The sequence below is a fragment of the Falco cherrug genome, chromosome 5, assembly GCF_023634085.1.
Source record: "Falco cherrug isolate bFalChe1 chromosome 5, bFalChe1.pri, whole genome shotgun sequence".
NCBI classification, from domain to species: Eukaryota; Metazoa; Chordata; class Aves; order Falconiformes; family Falconidae; genus Falco; species Falco cherrug.
This window is the reverse complement of record NC_073701.1, coordinates 85,334,066-85,346,310: the sequence shown is the minus strand read 5'-3', so window position 1 is coordinate 85,346,310 and position 12,245 is coordinate 85,334,066. Positions and strand designations below refer to the sequence as shown.

The following is a 12,245-nucleotide window of genomic DNA, read 5'->3' as shown; positions in this document are numbered from 1 at the left end:
ATTAAATCACCACAGAGCCAGAAAGCAGCCTTAAGTGCCTTAAATCTCACTGCTTTCCTGCCCATGGGAGCAACTGTCTCCTAAAAATTACTAGCTTTTTAGTGCAGAAGGGTAGGGGAGCAAGACTAGACACTTTTTTTATTTTATTATTAATTCAAATAAAAGAAGGTAATAATAAAACAAAAGAATGGAGGAAGGTAAAGACAGAAAATTACAGATATCTATTTGGAGATTTTGAGTAACTTCTTTTTCAAGGCTTCTCTAATGGAGAACATCCTTCAAACCCCCCTAATTTGTTGATAAATGACATTATGCAAGTTGCATTTGTTCTCACCCATCACCACACTGGCAGAGCTCAGGAAACCAGTAATGTTGCTATGATACAAGGAACCAGTTATCTCAGTTCTGGCTCCTTTCCACGTATTTAAAAATATCAAAAAGCTTTAGGAAAAAGCCAAGAGGCTGGGGAAATTCTTGTAAGGTTATGCTGCAATTCAGTGCAGCTTTTGCAAACACTGAAAATAATAAGGATTGGGAAAAGATGACTGTAAAAGAGTTGTGAATTTTGTAGATGGTGATGCTATTCTTAAGTCCTAGGGGCCTGGGAAGCTACTAAATGTCTGATCCACAAACTGACTAAAGCTAAACATTTTTCATAAACTAAAAAAAATAAAAAAAAAAAAATAAATAACTTGGATATCTTCAAGATTCCTTTCAAAACACACCACAGAAATAGCAAAAAGTTACTGTACTTTACTAATAACTTCAGTTAAATTAACTGAAGAGAAAGAAAGCCAAGGTTTCCATTGCAGGTTTATATATCAAAACTGAATGAAAGAAAAATCACACTGCTTAAAATATGTCATTACTCTTAATACTACTACTGAACCTTCATGCTATGTTTTTTATCAGCTAAGCCAAAAGGGTATTTCCTTCTTGAAATCAGACTCTTGATATAATTTGCATTAAACACCTAGAAGAATTTAGGCACTTTGTTTTAATTTTTGGCGTTGCTTAAGAGTGTGACAAGTAATCCACAAAACATCTACCAGCCTGCTTAGGCAATTCAACATCCATGGACTTGTTGGCTCTGTGATGAAACTTAGTCATCTGAAGCTAAACCAGAACTCCAGGCTCCCTCCCTGCCCCCAGGAAAGAAACTTTAGTCCATGCTGGACTAAAACAAAAAGATTTAAGCTTCCTCTTGCTTTGCCTACTTTCTACTAAATCTTACATGCTTGGCTGCACTGTGGTTCAGATTTAGCAAAGATTTTAATGACTAGATGCACACCTATAATGCCTTTAATTTAAAAACAAAGAAACAGTCCTGAGATATCTGCAGTAACAGTTTATGAAAGCTTTTCAAACAAAAAAGGAAAATAATCTATCAATCAGAAGCAGGATGTTAATATGCTATTGTAAATGTATTGCTGTATTAGCATCTAAAAGAATTTTAAATAAAGATTCAAACATGTTACTATGAAATATTGCTGGTATGTTGCACTAGTTATTTTTTTAATCGATAACCTTTTATAACCACAGGAAGCTCATCTTCTCCTGAAAATGCACAGAAGTTCCTTTTTTCTTTTAAAATCTTGTGAAAAATATCTAGCAATTACCTTGTGGAAACAGAGTAGAATTCCTCTTTGAAAAGACATTCCTTGTCTGCCACCATTATATTTTTTACATCTTCTGCTTTGATTCCCAAATTAGATCCCATTATGGTCAAAAGAATTCCACCACTTAGTGGTCCAGTTTTTGGCTCAATCTGTGTTTGCATGAGGGAAAGCAAAAAAAAAAAAGCAGCAAAATTAAATAATGCAGTGACCATTTTGATCTTGTACACTATTTATTTAAAGCTACTTCAAGTTACTGGCACTTGAAATGCAAAAAATGTTTCTTGCAGGACGCACATAAAAACACTCCATGTAACTTTTTAAGGTTAATTAATCATGTTAGCTCAAACCAGTATTCATCAGCTGCAGATTTCGTGTCTTCTGTGGCACTGTTATGTACAAAACTCTTGCCTGGTGTTTATTCTGTTTTGAGTTTGCTTCCTCCACTAAAGCACTGATTTTGAAAAGTGAATGGATTGGGCTCCTCTCACAATCATTCCACAGAGCTTTTCCAGCATTTTTTTTGCCATGATTTTCACCCTTTAGGTTCACATCAGAACAGTGCCTTCCTAACACACAGTGCTGCCCCACATAGTGTCTTCAAAAACTTTTCTAGTCCCCTGACCTTCCTTACTGCATCAAATGGTAGGATGCTGCAGTACATGGGCTGATGCTAATTAAATAATTTGCAATTAAAACGAGGACTGAGAAAATCCTGCAGTCATAGTGGATTTCTCAGGTTGAAACATGGTCTGAACGGGCACTTGAAGTCTGAGTATTTGTTGGGAGACTAACCTGCTTTCCTACGTAATATTTGGAGCACCTCCAGCAAGACCTTTTCAGGTCTTCAGCTTTGGAGGGCTGCAAGTTTGCCATCAAGAAGGGGGAGGCTGCACAGACCCAAATGCAGTAATTGGAAGCCAAAAAAATACAGCTTCCGAAAGTCTGGGCTTTAATGTCTGTGCCATCTAAACCAGTTTCTCAGATCTACGCAAGTCTGAGCACAGAGACGTGGCTGCTGCTGCCAGCCCAGCTCCAGAATCACTTGCTCTGTTTTCCCACTGGTTCAACTTACTACAACTTCTTCCTGCTGGCCATCCATCCCTTTACACTCAACCCATAAATAAATGAGCTGAAAAATGACTCAATGGTTTGTGTAGGCATTTTCAAGTATTTTGTTCAAATCTGAAGCTAACAAAAGCTTTGAAAAAGCTAGTATTTTAGTATTTAGTATTTAATCCACAACGATGTACAATGAGTATCCCAGGTGAAAACACTTATTTTTCTTAATTTTCCTTCTCCTTCCCACTCAAATCATCTTTATCTTGGCACAGCTATCACACAAGTGTTCTTCACACTTTCTGTTGAGATTTCAGGGTATTTGCCTTCCTTGGCAGACTTCAGCTATTACCTGCCATTTCTTCTTAGACACACCATCATGGCCAACACCACCCAGCGTGCTGCTAGTCTGCCTGCGCCCACACTGCACCTCTAACTGTGCAGCCTCGGGAGATTCAGTGTCTCCACAAGTCTGACCCACAGGTTTCAGAATTAAACAGTTCCTATTGAGTGAAATATCCCAGTTACAACTCTCACCCTTTGTCATACAGTTACTGCATTTTGTGATAGCTTGTTTTCATTAAAGGGTGCGTCTGAGTTTCAAAGTACTGATACCACTGTTGCAGCAAATTAGATTTGCCCGGTGGAAGTTCTATCACTCTTTCCTTGACAATTATGCCCAGAAAACCAGCATTTGGCTTGCTGAAAAGGGCAAGGATTTATCACTTCTTGCTTTGGCTACTGGTCCACCAGGATGGACAACACTCTTCTCTCATCCCCGATGAATGCTCCAACCACAGAGCAAGCCAGGGGTGCACATCCGGCCTCTCTGACTTCTTAGATTTAACTTCCACAACCCTGGGTTTCATTCCAGTGCAGACTGGAAAATATCACTGTCAGCTGGAAAACACATTGTGATGCAGAAACAACCTGCTCCCTTATTAAACACTACTTAAAATTCTAGTTTAAAGCCTGTTAATGAGCCTGCTAAGTGCTTGTAGTTTCAGGAGCAGTGAACCTCTCATATAGACTTATTTCAGGTAGAAAGGACTTTAGGACAGAAAAAAATCCATGCTAATTCCCAAGAATCAAGTGCCATGTTTAAGCGTACACTGCTAGCCTGGCTTCTGGCACAGCGAGGACAAGGCTTGAAAAACAAGGAGTCTCAAAGACTCCATTCAGTCTCTTATTTTGAGTCTTTACAAATCTCTCACACATATCAATACTGGCATTTTTTCCTTGCAGCTATTTCAGAGGCTTACTTAACACCCTAGGAAAAAAACTGCCTTTCAGTATAAGCTTGCTTGGATGCTTTCTCTTGAAAAATAATAGGGAGTAGGGAGAGAAAAAAGCAATCTTACACGAGTGATTTCTGGATGAGGACACGTGTTGGTGGGAGGAGCGTGACAGAGTTTTTCATAAACGCACTTGCTGGGCTTGCCATCTTCTTCACACCAGACACACTTATAGTCCTGATGGGCTGCGAGGCATAAGCTGCAGTCACTTCGTCCGTAAGAGCAGTTGTATAGAGTCACTGAAATATGAATGGTAAATGCACTTAGAATTTTTCCTCTGTTTTAAGGGTATTCAGTGTGTACTAGAAGTAAAATTAATCCTATATACAAAGCTCAGTGGAGTTGTGGGAAGAACATGCACATTTTGTACTTAACCTCTGAATGATGCTGAAAGAAAACTGGTTTTTTTTCCCTGTATGGAAAAACCTGAAATCTATCCATGTGCAAAGTATAAATAAACTATCAAGTAGAACCCAAACACATTTTTGTCACTCAGGCACTGCCCAAATGTTTAAGTACAAAGTCCTTTCTTTGACTATCCTCAATGAACCTGCCTATACAACTGTTCAAAGACTAGTTCAAACAAACAGGTCCTCCTGGTGTACCAGGAGTCAGATGTGGAAGGGTGTAAACTCTGCATGGGTGTTGGTAGGAACAGACATCAGCTGGCACGGGACCTCTGCCAGCTGCATATTTAAAGGAAGAGAGCTGCCTTTGTAGGCTGTTTCCAGGATATTTTGGCCTTTCCAAAATCATTGCTAAAGCCTGAACTGAATAGAAAGTTAACACTTAATGAAGTGTTATCCTTTGTTCAAGTTAATACCTCTTCATTCCTCCGTTCCTCTCTATTTACTTGCTTTTGTTTTCCTTTTTGTCCTGATGTATGCCTTATTCCTTCTATAGTGGTGTTTAATTATAGTTTTTCTGAGCCAAGAAATCAGGTGAGACAGTCATGCCTCTCTTTCTGATGAACCATGCACTAATTGTCCCAGACACTAAGCTTGTTTTGGCACTCATCAATCTCTAGCATGATGAACAGTCACTGAACAAAATTAATTTTCCCAAATAGTTGCAAAGCCTTGAGACATAGCTAGTTGGTTCAGCACCATACGGAAAGCCTGGAGATGCACTTGAGAATCAGCCCAAAAGAAAACAGACAGAAAAGTTGACAACCGTTTCTCTAAGGGATGCATGCAAGTTGCGCGGATTACCCACTGTGTGAGTGCTGTGCTTCCCTGGGAAGGTGAGCTGATTACTGTAAAGAGGCAAGCTTCTTGCTCCCTCCTTTTCTGTTCCTTCCTTTCTTCCCTGCTTCTCTCTACTCTTTGTCGCTATTTTTTTCCAGCCACACAGCCTCTCACCCTCTGCCACCAAGGCTCTGGCAACTTGTTGAGTCTTCTTGTAAATCAGCTTAACTCATCAGAACAGCAGAAAACTATCCAGATTTCCCCCTGTGCTCTTTCAAGAGTTAAATGTGCTCACAGATGGGAGTGGGGAGTACAAGACAGAGACTCAATGTCTCCCCTCTCCACTAGTGATAAACTGTTTTATGTGCTCATTAAGTCTCAAGAAACAGTACCCTTGGTGACATTGGGTTTTTTCAAAGAAGGTTCATCCTTAAAGATGCAGGAAGCAAAACAAAGTAGAGGTGATCAGATGTGGGCAAGTGAGACTAGGATAAATCCCTTTGAGACTGCATATAGTAAAGGCCATCAAAACCAGCTTATTTAAAGAAAGCTTTTATTCTCAGATGAGCTGGACTCTAGGAAGCTAGACACCTGTGAAACCACCCTCCATTCACTAACATATCAATGCACTTGATATCTTCCTAGATAATAGCTGTAGCAGTAGCTTTTTGAATCTAATTCCAAGAGGCTACCATGTTAGATTTCTACTGAAAGAGTAAAATGAGAATGCTGGTTTTCCATTATTTTTCAGCAGTGTCCTTATTCCCCTGCTAGGCATGAACAGTATTACAGATGCCCAGACCCTGGCTACAGTCTCTCTGCCACTTGCATGACCGCATATAACCTCAGACGGGCAGTTTTTCTCTAAATGCTGCATATTTAAAACCTTCAGCATTCAGTTTCACAGCCAGTCTTTAACAGAATAACACATTTTTAATTCCTTACCTTACACTGAAGAGTTAATGTACTGATGAGGCCCGGTTTCAACCCTTCCTACATCTAATCAGCACAGTAAAGCTACTTGATTTCAAGTAGCTTTACCAGCACAAACTCAGCTGAGACATTGTCGGAGGTGTAGGCAAAGCGGAGGGACTGACATTTGTAACAATGAATCAATGAGAAAGAGCATCCATTTAATTCAACCCCTATCTTGAATTCTCAGGGAAGCTATGAGCACAAAGTAGGAGCAGCATCATTTGCTTCATACACCGAGCACTTCAATACAGAAGTCACTGAGCAACAAACATAACCCAAGCAATATTTTCAACACTTTGTGTGTCAGCTGTTCATCTGTACGTTCAATGAGAATGCAGCGCTGAGGAAAAGCACCAGACTGACAGCCCTGGTACTGTCGCTGTTTGCTTTTATAAGCAGAAGATGTGGGCAGCAGCAAGGAGAAGTTTCCTTGCATCTATGCTGTGAATTGCTTTTGCAAGAACTAGATTGCTTTCTTAATCCAGCACACTGAAAGGTTGCTACCGCACAGGGACTTCGGCAGGTAATAGTTAAGCAAATCTTCCCAGTGCCTTCCTAAACCCTGCATTTCCCACCCACACTGCCACATGGCCACCTGGTATGGCACAGGAATACGCTTACTGAATTATTTTGTTATCCTTCATCAGCTGGATAGGGATTTTCATCCCATCCCTCAGCAAACAATGTCAGTGCTGCAACGTCTTGATGTGACGTCACTCCCCTCCAGTTGCATAAATGCCACAGAGAAAGCTACAGCCTTAAAGCACTAAACACTCCCCCTGTTCACTGATCAGCTCATTAAATGTACCAGCAGCAAGCCACTCATTAGATTCCAACTCTTATCCATCACCTTGAGATACCAGCTGTGAAATCATTGATAAAAAGGACAAAGGATAAAAGGGATATATTGGATTTCATACTGTTCAGAACCCCTGATGACTTGAGATGTAAAAACGCTATTGTAACTTAGTATTCACTAAGTGTTACACAAAGAAAGGGTTCTTTCAATGGCAGGTTCAAAGGTGCTTCTCAGCAGCAACCATATACCCAAAGCCAATTCTTTTCAAGATGCGGAAAAACACACTATGCTCTGGATTTCATATGGCAAGGAAATTTAAAAGCAGGAAAGAAATTGGATTAAAACAAAATCCCTTTTATTAAAAAAAGGGAGACATTTGCTGGTAAGTTTTCAATTCCCCTCTTGCAAGGGTTCTATATTTCAATTTGAATGATAACATTTCTTTAATAATTTAGCTTTTTTTTTTTTTTTTTCAATGTTTTTCACAGACTTGGAGAAAAGATGTTGGGAGTATTTGGTCAAAATTCTGCAGTTTTAAATACTGCCTTTGGAATGGAAATAAGACAGTGCAAGATTGTAATGTGACCTCCCCATAGCATCCATGCCAGGTCCTCTTTTAAGTGCTGCATGCATAGGGAAAATCTTCTAAACACATACTTCTATGCTGCCAATAAGAAAGGGAACAAATTTAAATATTGTACAGATGGAAAATACGGTCTGAAGATTTAATCTGCAGGGGAAATTACTTGGGGCAGTATTAGTTTTCCTGATGTTGATTCCTCACACAAGTAACAAGTGTGCTGCCTCACAGTTTTCACAATATTATGCTTTAAACTTCAGTTCAAAGGAGCATAAGGTAGGTCCCATTTCCCAGATACGGCTCCACTGATTTTGACAGAGCTTCCTCGCCTCAGCTCAGGACTAGGCTCACAGACATAACTGCTTCATTGCCGTATGTTGGAAGTAATAGAAGAATTTATATCAGAGACCAAGTCTCTGTCTATAAAACACTTAATATACTTTTTTTTTGCCACAGAAATGAATGAAGTAATGAGCTGAAAGCACACCGAACGTTCCTGTGTATTGCTGATCACCAGCAGATGTAAAGACTCCAAAACCTGTCTGAGCTGAGACACAAATGAAAGTTGCGATTTCAGGTGAACTCCATACAAGTGGCAGTGAGAAGGACCCCTTTTCTGCTGTTGGAGGGGAAAAGTTCATTGGGAAGGGAAATGGCCATTGAAGAAAAAAAAAAAAAGCAAACTACTAACTACATTTGAACTGTGAAGCTATTAGGATTGTGCTTCAGAGCAAACCCAAACTTGCAAATCACCGAATAGTTTGGGTTGGAAGGGACCTCTAAAGGTCATCTAGTTCAACCCCCCTCGCCTCATGAGCAGGGACATCTTCAACTAGATCAGGTTTCTCAGAGCCCCCTCCAACCTGACCTTGAATGTTTCCAGGGATGGGACATCCACCACCTCTATGGGCAACCTCTTCCAGAGTTTCATCACCATCACAGATTTCTTCCTTCTATCTAGTCTAAATCTACACTGCTTTAGTTTTAAACTCTTTTAGTTTAAAGCTAGTTTAGTTTAAAACCATTACCCCTTGTCCTGTTGCAACAGTCCCTGCTAAAAAGTTTGTCCCCATCTTTCTTATAAGCCCCCTTTATATATTGAAAGGCCACAAAAAGGTCTTCCCAGAGCCTTCTCTTCTCCAGGCTGAACAACCCAGCCTGTCTTCATAGGAGAGGTGCTCCAGCCCTCTAATTGTTTTTGTCGGCCTCCTCTGGAACTGCTCCAACAGGTCCATTTCCTTCCTGTACCGAGGGCTCCAGAGCTGGACGCAGCACTCCAGGTGGGGTCTCACAAGAATGGAGTAGAGGGGGAGAATTGCCTCCCCTCGACCTGCTGGCCACAGTTCTTTCAATGCAGCCCAGGATATGGTTGGTTTTCTGGGCTGTAAGAGCATATTGCCAGGCCATGTTGAGCTTCTCATCCACCAGTACCCCCAGGTCCTTCTCCTTAGGGCTGCTCCTAATCCATTTTCCACCGAGCCTTTATCTGTGCTTGGGATTGCCCTGACCCATGCGCAGGACTTTGCACTTGGCCTTGTTGGACTTCATGAGGTTCGTATGGGCCCACCTCTCAAACCCCTCACAGTCCCTCTGGACAGCATCACTTCCCTCCAGCATGTTGACTGCACCACACAGCTTGGCATCATCAGCAAACTTGCTGACAACACTGATGTTTAATTCTTGAGTTTAGTATTAATAACTTTTGATCTGTCAGATTTAATTATTTCACCCAAACCAGTAAACCTACAACGGTAACATTCTTATTCACATGACTCCAAATTATGAAGGAATAGATTTCTGTTTACTGTAATTAACCTGTTAAACCCGTATTTCATACTTACCCATCAGTTTGCTGTCAATCTTGACCTTATCGGTTCTTATGGATAAGTTAAGTTGTAGGGTCTCATTTGCACTATAAGAGAACTGGAAAAGATGACACAATACAGATATTATACCTTCATTTGGCAAGGTTAATTTCATGTGTTTTCTATGATTCTTAATAATCAGAGCTGTGAAGGTTTTAGAAGCTAACCCAAACCTCACGGTCGTCTTTTCATCTTGGCCAAACAAACTTACAGAAAAATGTTTTAATGATCATAATCCTTCACAATCAGAATTTTCAAGCACCAAGGGACAACAATGTCTGAATACTCCCTTTTCATTAATTTAATTTACATTTGGTTACAAGCATCCAAGTAGCAAAGGTACTGTTCAGATTCAGTAAGTACAGCTGCTGACCCTGCTGAGTTCTCCCTTCCCACACCATCTGGCCCCATTACTTCTGTGGACATGCCAGACTTGCACCACATGGAGGGGAAATCTCTTGCATCTTTTGCAGTGCAACCCCCTCGTTATAGTCAAAGCACAAGGTTCACATGCTCCAAGACATAAGCTTCTGCTCTTGTTGAAAGACAGGAGCAATAAAACCCAGTAGGAAGGAAAACGAGCAAAAAAAAATAATGTAATGGCTTTATAAAGCAAATACTTTGTGTCTGGCTCAAATGCTGCATAAAACCTAATTAGTTCTCAGAACTACTCTGTTAGTAAGCATATAAGACATAAAGGTTAAAGCCAGCATAACATTTGTGAGTCCAACTTTGAGCTTTGTAAATAGACTATTTGTAAAAACTATTATTTCCTTTCTCTTTAAAATAAACCAGAGTGAAGGAAGCATAGCTAGTAAGTAGCCAAACAACAACATATTGTTACCATTCCCATTTCTACAGATGTAAAATGGGAAAGATAATGAATTGGAGTGTGGAGAGGGAGAGCTCTGAAATTCTTATCTTTTATCCTCAATGATTTCACCAGATTTCATAAAAAGGGAAGAACAGAAGAATAATAGTCCCGAATTTCTCCAGGCACAGTTCAATGAACACATGGATTACATAGAGAAATAAAGGAGAAAGATCGAAGGCTTTGAAGGGAGACCCCAGGAGCTCTGAGCCAAAGTTGCTGCCTTTGCTGCTGCCAAAGAAGAATCTCTATCAGAGGTCACTTTCTTCTCTAAGGGAAACTATTACCTGTATATTTCTGGACACACACAGACACTGGAACAGGAGTATAAGAACTGAATATATTTGGTAGGGGAATCGTAATTTTGCATTTACCTCTTTACTCATGAATGAAAATTTTCCTTCAAGTGATTCATCAACAGGAGCTTCAAATTCAAACTGGCTGTTTGCAACCACAAATTTTTTCTCCTATGGAAGAGAAACATTCAGCTTAGAATTTGTATAGCATCATCAAGCATTATAAAATATCACCAGGCAATATTCTGTTCAGCACTGGAAGTAATAAGACCAAATGGAGAAGACTAACCAGTTAAAGTCATCTTCTAAAACAAAGCTAGTGAAACACCAAGCCAGCGCAATCTGCTACTTTCCTGCACCCCTCCAACATTCATTAGCGGTGGAAGCACCAAACAGTACTAATAAGACAAGAACACGTCTAGAACTCCATTTCAGGGAGAAATAAGAAAAAGCCAAGAGATGTGAATACTGGATGGCTTCACACATCAGACGTGTTATTAACAGAGCTGTGTGAGCTCTCTGTAGGGATCCTGGGCAGAGCAGGAATGCAAGATTTGGATGGGAAATGGAACTGAATATCTCTCAGAGCTTGCTAGCTTTGTTTCTCCTGTCTCACCATGAGTCCAGCTGTGTTTTCGCAGGACAGTCTTTGATGGCAGCACGAGCATAAGGGTATTCCTGCCTCCTACACACCTTCTTACCCCTCTCTTCTCCCTAGGCCCTAAACCCACTCGTTCCTGCCTGTAGGCTGCAGCACGTACCAGCCTGCACCGCACTGGCAAAACTCTCAGCTCATCTGTTCTGTGATTAAGTCAAGGAACTGAGTTGGCTAAAAACCAAACACGTCACCCCATGATGCTGCTTCCGCACTGGGTGATTCTTCTGCTGTGGCCCACAGGTCAGCTACACTAACATCTTTGACAGAAGAACCAGAGAAAGAAACAAGTAGCAAGGATATTTTCAGATAGTATTGTTGATAGCCTTATGAAACCAGAACCCACTGGGGGATAAGACCACTCTCACCTTTATAAAATCATAGAATGCTTGGGGTTGGAAGGGACCTTCAACTCCTTAGTCCAACACCCCTGCCATGGGTGAGGACATCTTGCTCAAAGCCCCGTCTAACATGACCTTGAACACTTCCAGGGATGGGGCATCCACAACTTCTCTGGGAAACCTGTTGCAGCGTCTCACCACCTTCATCACAAAAGATTGCTTCCTCATATCCTATCTAAACCTACCCTCTTTCAGTTTGAAACTGTTGTCTCTTGTCACTACAAGCCCTAATAAAGTCTCTCTTTCTTATAAGCCCCTTTATATATTGAAAGGCTGCAAGAAGGTCTCCCTGGAGCCTTCTCTTCTCCAGGCTGAACTACGCCAGCTCTCTCAGCCTGTCTTCACAGGAGAGGTGCTCCAGCCCTCTGATAGTTTTCATGTCCCTACTCTAGAACTGCTCAAACAGGTTCTTGTCTTTCTTGTTCTGGGGACCCCAGAGCTAGATGCAGTACTCCAGGTGGGGGCTCATGAGAGCAGAGTGAAGGAAAATAATCAGCCCGCTTGACCTGCTGGCCATGCTTCTTTTGACACAGCCCAGAATATGGTTGGCTTTCTGGGCTGCAAGAGCACATTGCTGCCTCCTATCTAATTTGCCATCCACAAGTATCCATACAAGTCCTTCTCCTCAGGGCTGCTCCTAATCCAT

The 12,245-nt window shown here is 41.0% G+C and overlaps 1 protein-coding gene across 4 annotated transcripts in view; it reads right to left on the bottom strand.

Annotated features, from left to right (window-relative positions):
* PLXNB2 (plexin B2) overlaps positions 1-12,245 on the bottom strand; it is a 267,982-nt gene that overhangs the window by 48,340 nt on the left and 207,397 nt on the right. For all 4 annotated transcript variants that reach the window (XM_055711145.1, XM_055711147.1, XM_055711146.1 and 1 more), the window contains 4 exons: positions 10,622-10,714; positions 9,353-9,434; positions 4,037-4,209; positions 1,620-1,768 (listed from right to left, as the gene is read on the bottom strand). In XM_055711145.1, the coding sequence (XP_055567120.1) occupies positions 1,620-1,768; positions 4,037-4,209; positions 9,353-9,434; positions 10,622-10,714 (497 nt within the window). The remainder of the gene's footprint in view (positions 1-1,619; positions 1,769-4,036; positions 4,210-9,352; positions 9,435-10,621; positions 10,715-12,245) is intronic.